General features: G+C 40.1%; 1 protein-coding gene across 1 annotated transcript; it reads left to right on the top strand.

The window, feature by feature from the left end:
• Positions 1-2,661: 2,661 nt before the first annotated feature.
• Positions 2,662-18,253, top strand: dlgap1a (discs, large (Drosophila) homolog-associated protein 1a). Its single transcript, XM_061295711.1, has 14 exons — positions 2,662-4,032; positions 8,075-8,289; positions 8,908-9,103; positions 10,750-11,068; positions 12,334-12,458; positions 12,694-12,819; positions 13,262-13,417; positions 13,582-13,664; positions 13,736-13,781; positions 14,502-14,753; positions 15,388-15,520; positions 15,649-15,740; positions 15,899-16,051; positions 17,960-18,253. The coding sequence occupies exons 1-14, from the start codon at positions 2,662-2,664 to the stop codon at positions 18,182-18,184; spliced, it is 3,492 nt and encodes a 1,163-aa protein (XP_061151695.1). The 3' UTR covers positions 18,185-18,253.
• Positions 18,254-19,311: the final 1,058 nt, after the last annotated feature.

Below are 19,311 nucleotides of genomic sequence, written 5' to 3'. Positions count from 1 at the left end.
CAAAATACACCCGTATCCATCTTAGGGCGCGGACATTTTGCCACTTGCTGTCAACTGAAGATGGTGTCCCAGTGCATAGATCCATAGAGACAAAAACTATCATTAACTGTCACTAAGTATGAAGGTGTCACACAGAAGGTGTGATTTGATTATTATCAGTTTTAAGCCGACTTTGGGACATTTATAGAACATAAATAAAGAAGGGAAAACTCCTCCAAATCAAACCGGCTGCTTGCTAACCATCTCTTTGCTCGATGCACAGTGCAATACATTCAGAGTGCACATTCACTATATTCTTTGTTGTTATAGCAACTAACTTGTGAATAAGAACTGTCATACACCTAGTGTTGCTGTGATCATACACTGTGTCCCCAAATGCATGTCAGATTTAAACCAGATAAGCATTTGTGTTTTATTGTTTATTTCAAACAATGCATATTATTGCATATTAATGAACTATTGGTGATTTAAAAAAAAAACAACGACTATGTATACGTGTATATATATATATATATATATATATACACAACGTAATTTCCGGACTATAAGGCACACCGGACTATACGGCGCACCTTCAATGAATGGCTCATTTCAAAACGTTGTCCTTATATAAGGCGCACCAGACTATAAGGCGTACCATTAATGCATCATGTCAGATTTTTAATCCAAATCAAATCCATCTCCATTTTATCTTTTTGATTTCAACTTCAGATGCAACAAATTACTTTATAATCACAAAATAATGATCCATAGTCTTTTTGATTCATGATTCATAGTCTTCAGCGGGCCACTTGTGATTGATTTCATGACACAATGCTTCGGCCTAGTTTAAATTTAGGAATTCGGTCCATATATAAGGCGCACCGGACTGTAAGGCGCAAAACTGAGAAAACTTTAGGTTTTTAGGTGTGGCTTATAGTCCGGAAAAGACGGTATACATATATATATGTGTGTGTGTGTGCGTGTGTCTGTGTGTGTGCGTGTGTGCGTGCGTGCGTGCGGGCGTACGTATGTACGTATGTACGTATGTACGTATGTACGTATGTACGTATGTACGTATGTACGTATGTACGTATGTACGTATGTACGTATGTACGTATGTACGTATGTACGCATGTACGCATGTACGCATGTACGTATGTATGTATATGTGAATGTGTATGAACCAGTCCACCTCTACTGTTGGTATCCAACCGCAGGCTGACTCAAAGGATTTTTTTCCACTGGCTTTCATTTAGCCTCAAATAACTTGATCCTAGCCCTATTTTCATTCCTCCTCACGCCTACACACAGCATTACCGCAGCAGTCTGGTACATGCCGCTCTTAATGGAAGGATGATGGTACAAAATAGGTTGGGGGATGCTAGTATTTAATCAGTGTTCTTTTTAGATGTAGACTTCCTTCAAAGTTAAAATCAGCAATGAAAGGATGACGACAAGTGCAGAGATGCTAATTCATCAATTGTACATGTTCTGTTACACAATTCAGTGAATTTGTTAGTTTTCTACCACTGATTGATCTGAATATTTGAATGATATTTTAAAGTGGGGCTGTTTGAATCACTTCTTCAAATTTGTTATGGTTTATTGTCTTGAGTCCAATCTATTTTCATTTACACAGTCTAATTCAGAACTTTCAACCCACAATCATGTATGTAAATCACATCCTGCAATTTTTTTCCCCAGAATGTTAGGAGAAACTCTCATTATTATTTGATAGCTAGGTTAATTTGTGATGTTAGAACTTTCTAAATACACCGTTTAACAACAAGCAATTATCTGATAAATGTGTCTCTTCAAGGAGCCAAATAATGTGTTGGTGTCTCAGCTATTATTGCCCATATTAAATTAATTAGCAATTGTGTGTTCCCCCAAGGTTACTGTAATTGGCAGCGGGAGCCTGTCAATGAAATGCTGATTCGAAAAGTAATATTTGTATAGCTAGAGACATTCTCTACCTATGATACTCTGCACAAAACAGTTATGGAAATAACTAAACCGAATTAATAAGCTCTGGGTGAAAAAAGTAGTACGTCAAGCAGTGTTAAGTTGATTATATGTTAGTGAGAGGGAGAAAAAGAACAAGCTACTACATTGAGTTACTTAATGTTGCATCTACCAGTGGAGCTGTCTGACTGTGTTAACCAGTGTTTTCTTGGGCCAAGTAGGGCAGAGAAAGGCCAGATACATATTCCATAGTTCTATCATTAATACAAACATACACTACACCGCTGATATGTATTTGAACATTAGTTTTTTTGTTTTTAATAAATATCCCCTTATTTAAATTATGCCTGCAACACATTCCAAAAAAAGCTGGGTCAGGTCCATCATTTCTTAACTATCATAATGTTTTTATGACAGCTCATCTCAAGTAAATTGATTTGAAAGTGAGCTATTTTACAATAGCATTTACAGCTCAGCTGCATCGGTATGTGTTGTTTATCATGCCCACTCATCTTTGTGAAGCACAACAAAACTCTATCATTGTGAATTCCACTGCCTTGCAAAATGTCTTAATTCCTTTATTTTCTTCTCTTTCAGAGTCTGAAGCTCTCCTCTCAGGGAAAGTCAGCCAGCGCCTTTCTGTGAACACGGGCCTGTCTGGCATCTCTCATCCGCATCATTCCTGTTTTGCATCCACCCTTCCCTCCCCACATCATGAAAGGCCTTTCGAGTAGCCGGAGTCACCATCATGTGGTGTCCTATGAGCCATCATATGATCCGCTTGGTCAGCATGTTGACCGCAAGCCATACTTGATTAGTCAGATGGACATGCCACTTCCTATTGCTGTGCCACATCCAAATGAGCTGTCCTACTACAATGTTCAGCGTACCTCATACCCCTCTGACAATACCAGCATTGTCCCGTATGGAACCTTTCCTAGACGATGCCATTCCACCTCCTCATCTCAACATCCTGAGGTAAAGGATGAGTGTATGGCCATGGTACCGTATGTAGGAGGAGGAGGAGGAGGTGGTGGAGGCTATGGTGGTAAAACACCCACCCGGGTACCACCAAACTTTGCAGACTCGTTTGAGCATCAGCCATCATTTTCCAGAGATGGTTATCATACGCTCCAATACAAACGAGGAATGTTGGCCCAGAGTGGGGGCACGGGGTCCAACGCCAACAATGACAGCCCAGGGAGGATTCGCCATCTGGTCCACTCAGTCCAGAAACTGTTCACCAAGTCACATTCACTGGAAGGGCCACATCACACACAGTCTGTCAAGGGGGCCAATAATGGGAGTGTTAATGGTGGTGTTGGTGGTGGAGTAGGTGGTGGTGGTGGTTCAAGGGCAAGTCCAGAGGGTGACGCTCCACCGATGGGAGGGCGCCAGAGGAAGCGCAGCAAGAGTCGTGAGCGCTGTCGATCAGCAGAGCCCAAACATCGAAGCCACCACCATCATCACCACCAGCTCCACGGCTCAGCATCTGCTCCGGGCTCTGGATATTGGAGTTCAGATGATAACCTGGAACGGGAGCTGTGTCTCTACCACCCTCACCACCACCAACCACCACCCTCGCCTTCACCCTCCATTTCCCCTTCGCCAATAGCATTGACAATGGGTCGGTACCCTGTCAACAACCCTGACAAGTTCCCCCAGCCACAACAATACTATATGATGGACCCTTACGGCACAATCAGTGAGCACCCACACACCCATACACATCATGGCCACTCACACCACCATTCTGCACTCAAAGCCTCCCGGAGCCATAACGATGTGAAGTACGCAGCGCCATCCTCTTGTGTCCCAGTTAGTGGTAGCAGCAATAACATCGGTGGCGGTATCGGTGGAGGAAGTGGTCCCATGCTGTCTCTGGGTCTGGTGGACGCGCCCGTCGTGAAGAAAGGGGCATGGTCGTCGAGCTTAACGGTGAGCAGGGCCCGAGAGGTCTACACCAACAACAGCAGCCACAACCAACTCAGAGCCAGCGCAGGATCCGCTAACCTAAACCTAGATAGAGTTCTAGTCAAACCTAGGGGCAGTCAGCAACAGGAGCGCACTTGCCATTTCCTACAGGTAATTAATTCCACTTCAATTCCAATCCACAACCAGTCGATTCACCCCTCTCCTTTCTGTTGACCCACTTCGATTTACCCTTCATCATTGACAATGTTTCCTCTGAGCCAGAGGTATTTAATCCAACAATCACATACAGGGAGCAAACTAATAGAAAACTTCCTTGCTAAAAAAAAAAAAATCATAGTTTTGTGTTTTCGAGCGGATCTTGGCTGACAGCTGAATGCTCTGCCACCAATTCCACTTTTTCAGATTCTTGGATGCAAAATCCGCCTAACAGTTTGTCATGGTCAACAAGTATGCATCTTAAAAGCTAATTGAAGCTAAAGAGTGTTTTTAGCTTATACAGTATAAAATAGGTTTTTTCTTCTGTTTTGGTATCAACTGGCTGTTAACAAAAGAAAACAGTAATAGAGACCACTTAAACAAGTAAACAAACGCCTCAGCTCAAATACATGTCGTCTTTCCCCTCTGAAATTAGTCATGTTTGGGCAAAATCCCAAGGTTTGATACTTTACATTCTGATTTCATTAGCGTTTCCACTTTTGGGTGCGTTGCCAAGATGCACAAATTGTGAGATAATAGCTGAAAGACTTTGCTACTGAATACAGCAAACAAAATCTGACAGTAGATATCTGTGAATGGACATTAACTGTCAACAACACTAACATCTGTCTGAGCCTAGAACCTTTTTAAATAATCCTTTTTGTTTTCCTTTTATTCATTTGCATTCTTAGTAAAACGTACACCCAGAGACTTTGGCTAAAAATGGTCTTACTGCAAAACTTAATTTGATATAATCTGATATCCTGTGATGTTGTTTCGGCAGTTATGCCGTCATTTATTATCGTAGATAATTTTACGTGAGAAACAATTAGTTCCACCAAAGATTGTACTGTATTTTATAAAAAAAATGAAGACTAACCACACATAAATAGATCCTACTAAAGCAAACAGTTTGGAGGACCTGGACAAGGTTTGTGCATTATACTCCTTACCATTAATACATGGTGGAAGTAAAAACAAATTACTGTTCAAATAACATTTCTGCCATGACCCCAAAATACATTTAAAAAATGTTCACATCTTGTATTTGAATCATAATAGTGCCTACAGCTTTTGAGGGAACATTGTAAACCCGTAGATTCCCCACTGCCACCTTCTCCCTGACTCTCATTCACATCCAGGCGTTTTATGCACCTCACCCCCTGCCCCCCACCTGCACCTCCTTTTGGAGAGCCTCTTTTATTCCTTTTCCTCCTCCTCCTCCTCCTCTTTACACCATTTTAGTTCAACAGAGAAGTAAGTGCGGTCAGTAGCAGCCTTACTCTCTGAATGCTAGGCAATAACATAAAGTCATGAAGAACAGCATCCTTTCCTCCTTGTAAACATCATTTTTTTAATTTACTCTCAGTTGTGTTCTGTTTTTCAATCAGCTAACTTCCTTTTTCCTTATTGTTGTTGTACTATATATTTTGTACTCTTTGCTTGTGACGTGCGGTTGGTTTTGTTGAGCTGGCGTTAGGGCGATGTAGCTTGGGCGTTTCTTTCACTAAATGGTAAATCAAGAATGTTTGAGAAAATGCAAGTCTATAGCGTAAAATGCAATATATCTCTGCACATGCGTTGAATTTTCTTCCTTTTGATATTTTGCTAGACTCAAATTGTGTCTATTGGAGCCTTTGTGCACGCTTATGGGATGCAAATACCAATCCTCGCCAATCCTAATTTGCATTAAAATGAGAGCGGTCGGGGGGCGCAGTACGCACGAGTTTGTCGTGCTTCACATTGTGGAAAGACTCGCTGGGGTCCGTGCAACATTGGCAGTTAAACTGCAACATCTCCCTTTAGGGATGATGGAGTCGGCTGTGCTCGTGACATTGGCAATTGCACCCCACCATTGTCAGGCTATGTGTGAACCACAAGCTCCTCCGTAATAGGGGCTGGTATTAAAATATTCTGAAGCTCATTATTTCTACAATAATTCAGAAGGATTACCCCACGCTGGTGTCACATTTATGAATAGAATAAATATGAAATAAATGGTGACGTCCATCACACAGCTCTGAATCTATCTGCCTCCGCCTCAATCACAAACACCAAATTCCCATTGAGGCATAGTGCAGCTAGCAAATTTACAAACACACCAAATTAGTCCATTTTATGAACATTTTTACTTCACGTTTCAATAAAATTCCAATCGTAATTTAGAAATATGATAGTGGAGTGAAGTATGATATAGTAGTAATATAATAAATATATACTTATTAGCGTACTAAACACTTTTCATTGATTATTTTCTTTCCTTGTTTTTGTAAGCCTTTCAATCAAACTCCGTCTTTCTCTTTCTGTCCGTGCGCTAAAAAAAAACTCGCACTTAATAATCGACTGTTTTAAAAGAAAATAAATGTTCCAGAAAGGTCACCATGTTTTTATAATAGTCTGAGTGACACTCATAAAAATCACGCACAAAATGACACTAAATCCTTTTCCATCACAGATACAGCAACAAGTTACATAATGCAGTAATGCTTGGCCATCATTGTAAACAAATGCAAGAGTTCTGCTTGTGATCAAACATTAATCAACATTTTTCAAACATTAGTAATGAAATCCATCAACAGATGCATTACTGAGTGTTCGAACGCTCCTCAGCTTTCTCAGCACAACAAGTGCAGGCTGCAGTGGAAACGAGAACTGTGCGTGGGTGAGAGGCACCGCTGATGATGGTGCATGCAGCTGGTCCTTTCCCCGCACTCGCTTTTTATAGCCAAACTGCTCATTTATGTCTCTTTTACGTCACACGCACACACACATGCACTTATAAAAAAAGCAGATCCGTTCATCCTCTTTTCCTCGGTGACTCACGCATAATTAGTCGGAGTAGCGGTGAGATTCGCCTGCTGCTTGTCTCCTTCATTGTCTGTCAAATTTCCACTACCTAGTATGAAGGGCAACAAACACTTTTTTGACACATGCCTCTGGCATTACACCCACTAGCACTAATATTCTAAAAACTGAAGAATTGTGATGGTGGGAGTTACTACTAAACATGGGGTGCTTAAAGATAAAACAATTATTATTACTTTTGTTGTTGAATAAAATAATTAGCTTACGGCTGTTCCAGTCTTTCTGTATTTTGTCAGCTTGATAGTGGGATACAGAAATGAGGGAAAATTTGCCATCTTGCCAATCATGAACGAAAAAAAAGAGAGTCCTACCTCTCTCAATAGGACTGGTACTAGAGCCCAAGGTTTGTGTGGAGACGAGTCCAATTATTTATACTCGGAGCATCTCGACCTCACACACAAGCTTGGGCTCCTTCCTTGTTCACCATCGAGCTCACATCGAACCCCATTTCAGGCCCCATTGGTATGGGCCCAGGTAACAGGTGCTCACCCAGGACCTGTTCTCCATGTGTGAACCTCCCAGGGACTTAAAGCCCCAGAAAACTTAGCTCCTTTGATCACACAAATCCCTCCACTATGATAAAGTCACAATTGAGGAATGAGTGGTTAGGATTATTATTATTTGTCGTTATTATTATTGTGAAAAAATATATATTTGTGTATCTACTGGAGCAGGTTTACATTAGAAAATAGACACTAGTCTGACGAGTGTGATATTCTTATTATGCACTTTCTTATGCTTTTGCTAGTCTTTCGCCAGTATGTTGATGAACCTGACTCCTGGAAAGCAGATGTGCAAATTGCCCTTGGAGAAATTTCCGACCTCATTCTGACTTACTATGAAGACACACACACACGCACACACACATACACACAGTTTCTACTGTACTCTCCTAATTAGCCAACAAATGAAACCATAACTGCATCATTGTTGGAAACAGTGGACATGGGAACCATAATAATATCCTTTTAGTCAATTCTTTTATTCAGCCGTTAGGCCGATTTTTTTTTTTTTCTTTTTTGAATGTTCTGAACGATATATTTACCAGCAGGGCATTTTAGTGACTCAGGTTGGGAGCAGCAATGCCGACAGCACTGATGGTAATTGTCTGTTGTTCTGCACGAATTACCAGGTACCTCAGGATGAGTGGAGCGGTTTCTCTCCTTTGGGGAAGGAGGATGACATTCCATGTCGAAGGATGAGGAGCGGCAGTTATGTAAAAGCAATGGCTGAGGATGACAGTGGAGACTCAGACGGGAGTCCCAAACCTTCCCCCAAGATGCAGGCACGACGTGCCAGCTACTTGAAAGCCACCCAGCCATCACTGACTGAGATGACCACTCTACAGTAAGATTTCCTTGTATTCGTTTTAAGTACAGTGCACCTTGCATTTATCAACATGGTTTGCATCCGTAAATTTGCTGAGGTACAATATTTTATGTGTAGGTTTTTTAAGCGCCCCCCCCCCCAAAAAGTGATATGTACACAAGGAGAGACGATAGAGAAACATCACACAAATTTACACTTTTCTCTTGTGATATTGCTACAATAGTCAAAACTATCCTTTGCCCAGTTTTCATTTAACGCACTGAAACTTATACTGTGTAATGATATTTACAATACACAAACACATGCTCTCAGAGCTGTCCTTGGTGCTGAAACGCTCTCTGCTTCTCTCTCTCTCTCTCTCTCTCTGTTTCTCAATAAATAAATTCATTCAAGACTAGGTCAAAATTATACTGTACATGCTTTAAAACAAACATTCCTACTATGTGCTCTAAATAAAAAAAGAAAAATAGATAGCAAACTCACACCTTTGTTGGCATGAGATTATTCATAGTCTACTCTATTGTTTTATATCTGGGGTTGCCAAATCCCAGGAAAAAATAAATAAGGTAATTGGCAAGGACAGTTGACCGGATTGCCTTCAACCTTCCAATGCAACCTTTGTTGTCTCACACACAGGATTTCATCAGAACATTCCCCAAAGCTACAGATCAGGAGCCACAGCTACCTGCGTGCGGTGAGTGAGGTTTCAATCAATCGAAGCCTGGACACCCTGGACCCCAAAACCCTTCTCGACCCCAAATCGTTGCTGTCCTCACCCCAATACCGCTCACGCAATGAAAGCTACATGAGGGCCATGAGCACCATCAGTCAGGTTAGTTGTGCTGTTGAACAATATTGAGCAACAGATTTATTAAATTATCTAAATTTATTAAACCACCACACAATAATATGTTTATTAAATAGAATATCAGGGTTGGATTTTTTTTTCTCTTATTGTAGTTTTTTTTTTTTTAAGCTGAATGTTTTTCAAATGGGTTAGGCCAGTGCTTCTCAAATAGTGGGGCGCGCCCCCCTTGGGGGGCGCGGTGCTATTCCTGGGGGGGCGCGTGTGACCCTGGGGAACAGGCTTTTTTTTTGGCAGTACTAGAATAAAGTGTAATTGCGCGTTTACTACAGCAGGGGGCAGTGGCGCTCTCATTGTTACTTCTGTCACGTTTGCGACAGTGCAACATTTTACGACTTACAAGACAAGTTAGGATAGTCACGGTGGGGAGGGGGGGCGCGAATAGTTTTCGTCTTGCTAGGGGGGGGCGTAACAGAAAATAATTGAGAAGCACTGGGTTAGGCAATGGCGCACTGTTAATTCACAATTTCAGAGAACATGGGAATTCATTTAGCACACAAAACAGCTGAAATTCACAAAAAGTTACAAACTTGTTTACCCATGCTGTAAGGTAGTAAAGATTATTCTTTATGAACATATATACTAAGCCTTCATTTGCACCACCTTTCAACCTTACCTTGAACCCGTACTTGTATGATTTCCCGCATGTGTCCTCAATAACCATTTCCTCATTGCACCTACCACTGCTTCTATTAACCGTCTATTAACTGTTCGAATAGCTCGATGGTGAGGTAATGCCTCCATTTCATTGGGAAAACAATAAAATCTAAGTTTAACAACTTGAGGGTTTTGTAATGCACAAGGGATCCATTCAATTGACTTTATTGCAAAAATGAAGACAGTTAATTGTGATCTAAAAGGATGGCTCCAGATAAGTTGTTGCAATTGGCGCGCTTTGTTATATATTTGTGATCATCCTATTCCTTTCAGAATTACCATTTGCCAAAATCCCAAAGCCTGATTAAATTGGCACATTTGTAGCAAATTAGTCTCTATAATGTTAGGAAGGGAAGTATAAGGCACTGTGTTCCAATTTGTTCTTACCCCTAAATCGACGTACAATTCAGTATCCCATGTCACATCATGACAATGACGAAGGCCGAAACAAATATTGGATTTTTAAAAGCAGTACCCAGAAGCACACACATGCACTATATGTTTATTTAAGGGAGCTGGAAAACACGAGTTGTCTTTTCCCTAAATAGTATGCAAAAAACTCTCATCTGAATAAAAATAAAATACAATAAATACATATTTTACAATAGTATTACAATTTGACCTTTATTTCATTTTGTGTTTATCACGTATTTGGCTTCTAGGGTAATATTTTGATATTCCTGATTGGGACATTAATAGACACTGAGAGCAAGGCTCCATAATAAACGGATATGGGTTACTGAAAATGTATGTTTTAAAAAAAAAAGGCTGCAATCAATGGATGCCCTACTAAGCAGTTCTGCACTAATCACTAATAAGCAGTGTCTTCCAATTGACAAGGTCTCCTTCTTCTGAGTAAATTAAGATTAATCAGTGTCCTTTATCCTGATTTTTCTCCCCTTTATATGTCCCTTCTTCTTCTCTGTCTGCATATGCGTTGGCCTCTTTCTCTTCAGTTGAGTGAAGTGGAGGTGAATGGGCAGATTGAGCAGGTTTGTGAGCAGGTCTACAGCGAAATGCAGGCTCAGGCCATGGAGGCTGCTATGGACAGGATGGACAGACTGGACAGGATGGATAGGATGGACAGGATGGATACCATGGATACGTTGCCCATGCCAGGATGTTTCCGAATGAGGAGCCACAGTTATGTAAGAGCTATTGATCAGGGCTGTGCTGGGGAGGAAGAAGGAGAAGGAGGAAGACCTTTGCTTCTGTTGCCATCCTCTCCACCACGCACATCTGCCACGACTGTCAGGACCATCCAGAGCAGCACAGGTGGGATGCACTGATGTGTGATGCCTTTCCTAACGCATACTAAAATAATATTGTAAAAAATATCATCATTCATGACATTCAAATAGCATTGCCCCAAGGGATTTTGTGTTTGCTGTTTGGGATTGTCTTTATCTTCGGTCTGTTACGGTTGACCTACATTCCTTGCTCCACCGGGAATTCATCTACAGATACATGTAGCACCACATTCACACGTTCTTTTGCAGCCCAACAGCACAGTGGAAACTGAGCTCTTCATAGATGAATGGACATTTTATTGTAAATGTTGCATCAATGACCAGTGAACTGAAAAGTACCCTTTAATGCCCTACTGCAAAAGTAAATTATTGCTACAGGACCTTTTCTCATTCTGGTGTTTTTTTTTTCTTTAAAAGATTAATTTATACATTATGCAGTGGAGTGAAACTGTTGGTTTAGCGATGGTTTGAAATAACCACTTAATTCGTAAATGATGGCCACGTCCAATTGAATTCATAAATCTAACCCTGATTTAAAATGCAAAACTATTTGAACATGTTTTAATAAATTTGCAGTGATTTTTTTTTTTTGTCTAGACAATTATAACCAGATACTACAAATCAAAGTGAGGTCACCTGTTGCTCTGAGTGAGGTGAACCTACCGGAGAACTGTGGATTCATGTTAAATATATATGACGATACTCAAAATGGAATTTCATTTGGCCCTTGCAAGAGATCATAAAAATTCATTCCGAGACTCTGAGAAGCAAGAGGCTATTTCAAGGGCTTCAATATCAAAGTTGACTTCAGTGAACCCTTAACATTGTGCTGATTCAGTAAAAAAAAAAAAAGAAGAAAGAAAAAGGCTGTCCTGACCTTGTCGAAAAGTAGCCTATTATGCAGTAATTCTTCAATCGTGACAAGCCTGTTTGGTCCCGGGAGAAAAAGAGTGAGAACAGAAGGATGTGAATAAGATTGCTTCTAAATTTAACAAATATGCACAAGAAAGTGCTTGGGGCCCCCTTATGGCCAACAGTCACACACAGTTTTGAATCACAGAACCAGAAAATGGACAGACATCAAAACAGACAGACATCCATGCCTTGTGCACAGTCAAGCCCCAGGGGTAGAAAAAAGTGTGTGTGTGTGCGTGCGTGTGCGTGCGTGCATGCATGTGCTTACTCATAACGACCTTGAATATCCTTGATTTTTCCCATGTTGGTTGAACTGGCTATTGATTATTACTCTTCAAAGTATTCTGGGTAATTTATTTATTTTTTCTAATGTAGTTTCATCTTGTATCACAACATATAAGAAAACTCCTCCACCAGTGCCACCGCGAACCTCCACCTGCTCAACAGCCTCTAAGCCCTACATCTCTATTACAGCACAGAGCAGCACAGAGTCCGCACAGGTAAGCAAGCAGCAGCATTCTCAGTCTAATATGGCTTTCACCAAAAATCCATGTGGACTTGAATTTTCTGCACAGTAGAGAATGTATTAGTTATGAGGTCTACCCTGTCTGGGCAAACATTATTGACACCACTTTATTATTATATGTAGACGCTAGGGATACCTGAGGAAGTATATCTTGTTTCGTACCAAACAAGCATTTCTATATCTGGTTCATGTTTTTGAATACCTATCAGGATGCATACATGGAAGAAGAAGGACCAAGAGGTGACATGACTATCCAATCCGGACTCAGTAACTCAACTGAAAGCATTGACAGCATGAAGGCTTTGACTGCTGCCATTGAGGCTGCCAACGCACAGGTGGGTTGCTTATAGTATTTTTTAAAGTACCGTATTTTCCGGACTATAAGGCGCACCGGACTACAAGGCGCACCTTCAATGAATGGCCCATTTTAAAACTTTGTCCTTATATAAGGCGCACCATTAATGCATCATGTCCGATTTTTAATCCAAATCAAATCATTCTCCATTTTATCTTTTTTATTTCAATTTCAGACGCACCAAATTAGTTTATAATCACCAAATAATGATCCATAGTCTTTTTGATTCATGATTCATAGTCTTCAGCGGGCCACTAATGATTGATTTCATGACACAATGCTTCGGGCCAGTTTAAATTTAGGAATTTGGTCCATATATAAGGCTTTTGAGAACATTTTAGGTTTTTAGGTGCGCCTTATAGTCCGGACAATATGGTATGAATATAAATTGCAATTAAGTTTTATTATCTTTTCTTCTGCAGATTCATGGACCAGCCAGTCAGCATGTCAGTAACAGCACTGTGACAATCAACACCCCTGCACCCCCAGTCTTTAGAGGTCTGATTGTTGAAGACCACCATGATGACTACAGGAAAGAGGCACTCAGGAAGGGCACATGTCTCTCCATAGGTATCCAGGTATTGAGGGCACACAGAAGAGACCTGACCTGATTGATCTATTGAGCATAGATTTTTGTGAAAATGAGTTCACCAAATAATTCACATTGGATGCACAGTATTATGTTTTAAAAAGGAGCAATTCCTGATAAAGTCTTGTGGATGGGATTTGGGGTACCCTGCAGGTGGATGGACCAGAAGAAATTCTGGACCCAGAGGACCCATCTAAATTCACCTCGGTTGGTGTGCAAGTGGAGGATGACAGAAGGTGACCACTTGTTTGCTTTTTGTATCATTACACAATTGAATGACTGCTCTTTGTTTTTCTCCGCTGGTCAGGTATCGTCGCTTCCAACGCTCCAACAGTGTGACAACAGCTGTACAAGTAAGATACATTTATCATTATGACTTTCTTTTGTACCTTTACATCCCTTGCCTATTAACGGTTAGGTACTTGCGAACCTATCAATTCTCAGATTTTTGTTTTTGTGGGGAACCATTTTTAATCACTTGCTGAAGAACTTGCCATTTTTGGGACTCATTCGCACACGGTGCCAAAGCTAATTGAAAACTAGGACTACGGCATTACTTTTTTTATACGTTCACGATTTAAAAAGAAATATACCAGTATTTGTGGTGTGGTCCGCCCCTATCTCCCACGATTAGCGGTGCATTATACTGTAATGATTACAGTACGCAACTTTCGACCATTCGCCAGTTATTTAGCATATTTATATTGTATAATATTAATTTTGGAACACCTCTGTCGTGGTTGTTTTAATCGATTTTTCGAACTTGGCGTGAAAGACGTTACCTTTTGCACTCTTATGTATAATTAATATGATAAGGACACGATTTTAGGAATTTCACAGTGAATAGCATGCTTGCTATTTAATAATTCATACTCAAAAGCACTTCACGTTTCACCGAGCATGTGATGTGGTCTCTTAAAAAAAGCCATTCTAGATGTTTTATGGTCAGCTGAGGTCTGGAGATTTTAGCATTTAAAGCACAGAATTGCCCGGACATGTGCAAAAAAAATATAAAAACTATTCGACAATGTGTAAAATGATTGTGTTAATTGTGATTTGTTTGCCTCAACTAGGCAGATTTGGACATGCCGGGCCTGCTTGACACCCCTCTTGACTCCTCTGACACGGACTTAGAAGTCCTGTCATCTGGTCTACTTTCTCGACAATACTCCCGCGATGCTGCTTCCTCAACTGTCAGCATCCAGGGCTCAGGGAACCACTACCACGCCTGTGCCTCTGATGAGTACGAGGATGTGGGCTTTGATCCATCCATTCTTCCCCCTCCAGACCCTTGGATAGATAGTGTCAGTGATGAGCTACCTGATGTCAGCTTCAACAGCTCAGCTATCTTAGATGTAAGTAGGAAATCATTTGTAGATTGATGATTTTGAAATCAGTCTAGAACAGGGGTGTGAACCTCATTTTCTTCGCGGGCCGCATTGTAGTCATAGCTTCTTTCGGAGGGCCATTATGACTGTCAACCCAAATAAATGTATGAGCACCTCATATTATATATAGTAAAAGCTACAAAACAAACTGACAAATAACTCGTTTTCAAATCAGACGAGTAAAAACTGGTCAAATATAGAAAAAAAAGATATTATTAAAAGTGAAGACAATTTGCAATTCTAGTAATGACACAAATCTGATGCACAATTTGTCATCGCGGGCCACATAAAATGATGTGGCGGGCCGTATCTGGCCCCCGGGCCTTGACTTTGACAACTTGGTATAGAAGCAAGGACTTAATGAAGATGATGAAAATCAAAAAGAGGTCAATTAAATAATATAGTAAAGTCAACAGCAAAGGGACAGATTGATAACACAGACATGGATGAGAACCATGAGAGGGAATAATAGGCGTAAACATCATTTTTTATGAATCAAAAATATGCAGTAGTATGCCGTGGTTCTGATGGAATACGATTAGCTCGTTGCTCTCTTCTGTATATCTGACAGGTGGTGCAGAGGTCAGTCTGTCAGCGAGATGGCCGATGGTTCCTAAAACTGCTGCAGGCTGAGACTGACCGCATGGAGGGCTGGTGTCAGCAAATGGAGATGGACGAACAACGTAATGACATTCCTGAGGATGGTATGTATCTGATAAGGGACTATGGTGTGCAATTATTAGATTTATTAGATCTAATATGTTAAACAGTATTTTCTGTTTACTATTCCTTCAGTGTTTTCTGGTATATACATCTGTTTCTGTGGTTGTAGTTCTGGGGAAGATGAGGAGTGCCATAGGAAGTGCTCAGCTGTTGATGTCCCAAAAGTTTCAGCAGTTTAGGGAACTATGTGAGGAGAACTTGGTAAGTGGAAGATTTTTATTTATTCTTGAAATTCAAATTATTCTATGATTGCTACAAGAAGCCTTGCCAGATTCTGCAACAAATCTACTGGAGCTTTTCTGCTGCGCTTATCCTCAGTAGGGTCTTAGTCTTTCCTCTTTGTCCTCCACTTTCCATAGAACCCCCATGCCCACCCTCGTCCTGTAGCCTCTGACCTGGCTGGTTTTTGGGATATGCTTCAGTTGTCCATTGAGAACATTAGCCTCAAGTTTGATGAGCTTCACCAACTTAGAGCCAACAACTGGAGACCCTTAGACCCACCTGAAAGAAAGGTACACAAACAGAGCCACAGCAGGGAAGATATGTATCATGTCCGTTTGTCTAGTCTTGATAGCTAGCTTGGTAGCTAGCTAGCTATCAAGACTAGACACAAAAATGGGGACTCTATAGATATTGACCAAACGTTACATGATTGCTCCCTTTCCCCAGCAAGACCTCCATGTGGGACCTCTGGAGGTACATTTTAAGCGTGGACGGGAGAATATGACCCAATATTTGCCGCCGACTATAATGTTTATAGGCTACTAATATTGTAACGTTTCCAGGCTTTGGGAGAAACTTTACATTCTTCATTCTACATTCAAACTTTACATTGTTAGTAGTAGCAATATTTATTTTATTTAAAAAGAAAGATGGATTGAGATAGTGTTCAACGTATTAAGCATGGCCACAGAACAAATAAACTCGTAACTGAAGAAACCACTGTGGTTTACGTTTATAAGGAACTTTTCAAATATCACTTGTGTTGAACTATTCAAATGATTTATTTTCTACGTTTGCAGGATTCCATAGAAATATTTTTGAAGTGAGGTTTGAATAACCTTGATCATAACTATATATTAAAATACTGTAATGTTCATTTTCTTTGCAGTTCAATAACCGGTTGATCACTTGTTACGCAATCATCTCCACATGAACATGTAGTAGGCATGCTATCTTCTCACTAACCATGCAAACTGTCGTCATCCACAATGATAACTGATATGGAAGGTGTTGGTTATCATTTCCTGTGTTAGAAGTCAAGCCATTGCACTTTCTGCTACTTTTTAAGATGTGTTGATTACATTTTGGGTAGATATGTTAAGCATGATAATGTACGTACAAAAGGATGTAAATCCATATCATATTCATCGTTAGCGTAAAAGTCAAACGTGACTAAACTAGACCATTTTTTTGCATTTCATAGAATTTCGATGACTACAAGTTAGGGTAAGCTAAAACACTAAAAGCTTCCCTATTTCTGTTCAAAATTTGACAATCTTTGTTGACAAAATAGTTGAAGCAGATTATTGACAATAAGGTGCATGTGTACGTATGTTAGCCATATTAAATAAGGAATATGGTTTTGAAGTTCTTCAAAAAACTCAATGGCAGCCTAAGTTAAAGTATTTTGGGGTGTTTTGTTGTTGTTGCTGCTTTAATGCCATCATCGCAGTCTGACTATTTTTTGTTTATTTTCTATCTGTTGCTCCTCAGCAGTATCTGGCTTTTCATCATACTCACTTATGACTCTAATGGCTTCCTCATTTGCTCTCATGGCCTTTTTTTTGTTTCTTGTGCTTCTTTGTTTTGACAGTGAAGGCGCTTGCAAACAGCCACGTATCAATCACCACAAGAAACACCTCAAGGCCTTAACCTCTCTGGGCCTCCCTTGATCCATCATGTCTGTCCATCCATCCATCTAACCACAGATCTCTCTGCCCTTCCTTCCTTTCTTCTGACATTCTCTTGCCTCACCATGTGTGGCTTTCTGTTCTGTGCGTTTTGGCAGTTAGTGTCAAGGTCAATGGATACAGGAGGTTTTGGCTATTTGTTTTTCAATTATTAATCAATGCATGCAGAAACGTTTGTTGATAAGATCAGTCAGTCCGTACTACATTTGAATTTATTCATACAACATTAGAAAATAGGTATAAGTGTTTATCAAAAACAAGACAAACTGTGCTAAGATATTAGACAACATTCCAAAAAGCTCTGCTTCAAAAATAGCAATAATTTAGTTTGTTGGGGGGGGGGGGTTAATGCCATAAAGGATTGTAAAATTCCTCTTAATTATTTATTACCCCTTACCTAAAATCCCCAAACCTGCAACTGTCATGTTCTCAGCACCCTTCACAAGTAGTGCATGTCTACTTCTTGAAATGTTCTTCCCTCCCTTCCTTGCCACCCTCTCCCACTAGGAGAGACGGCTTCCGCCTCCAGTACCAAAAAAGCCACCAAAGGCCCCGCTCCACCACCCACCTCTGGCCAGAGATCGCTCATTGGAGAGTTCAGAGAAACAGCGACAAGAGGCTAGGAAGCGCTTGATGGCCGCCAAAAGAGCTGCATCTGTGCGACAAAACTCTGCCACAGAGAGTGCTGACAGCATTGAGATCTACATCCCTGAGGCGCAGACAAGACTATGAGGACATTCCTGAGCAGTAGAGTACCTACACCATACACAACATTACATATTGTTTACATGTCAATTATTGCGTATAAAGCCAGCGGTTTATTAAGACTTATCCAAACCTGAAGAACGCTACTACTCCAAGGCCTCAAGTGATTTATTTATTTATTTATTTATTTATTTATTTATTTATTTATTTATTTATTTATTTATTTATTTATTTATTTATTTATTTATTTATTTATTTATTTATTTATTTATTTATTTATTTAATGAAGCCATGACTGATATGCTAGACTGGAACAACAATTACTTTTTTTCTGTCTTTAAGAAGCACTAATAGACATAAGAAAATGTGGTGGTTGTCAACCAGTTACAAAGCAAGCAGAATAAATAAAATACGGAATTACTGAATTCTGAAGAAAACGTAATGGTATTATCACCCTATTTTCAGTCCCAAAACAAACACTTGCATCAGATTATATATATCTGCTGGTTAGTATGAACAAAGTGGACTACTGATGACACAAGAAGAAAGGCAAGTGACTTGGAATTAGGGGAATCGGGATTTCAAAATAAGACAAGAATTGACAAGACAATAAAAACATTACATAAGACAACACTATATTTTTTCCTGATTAATTGAAGGAAATTGTGATAAGCCCCTTTTTTTTTTTTTTTAGCCTGCTGTATTTTTTCTTTTGTATAGTTTTGTACTACAGACCGTATGGCTCCACCTCACTGTATAACTCGCATCATCTCATAAAATAATGCCACATTTGCCACTACTTGAGAAAATGCCATGTCGATGTTATGTCAGATGTGTTTACGTACCTGGCTTGGCTCTGCAAGATGCCGCTGATTTGAAGTTCCTGTTAATGCAAAAGAAAAGAGAAAGGCTCCACAGTTTGGTTTGTTCAAAGGTGTGAAGACTAAAGTTTTTCAATTCAATTGTCAGTTAAATGATAAGCTGATTTGTCTTTTATATCTAATTGCCAGGCTTTTTAAACATTAAACCCAAAGAATTCCTGAGATGGGTCTCTTTCATTCTGCACCACTGAATCATCGCGTGATTTCTACGATAATATTGTATATTGTCTGTGATGATGCTTTTTATGGCTATGCCAAAATGTATCATAAAAT

This window comes from Syngnathus typhle, linkage group LG13 (genome assembly GCF_033458585.1).
Source record: "Syngnathus typhle isolate RoL2023-S1 ecotype Sweden linkage group LG13, RoL_Styp_1.0, whole genome shotgun sequence".
Lineage (NCBI taxonomy): Eukaryota > Metazoa > Chordata > Actinopteri > Syngnathiformes > Syngnathidae > Syngnathus > Syngnathus typhle.
The sequence above is the reverse complement of the archived record's forward strand: the minus strand, read 5'-3'. Positions and strand labels throughout refer to the sequence as shown.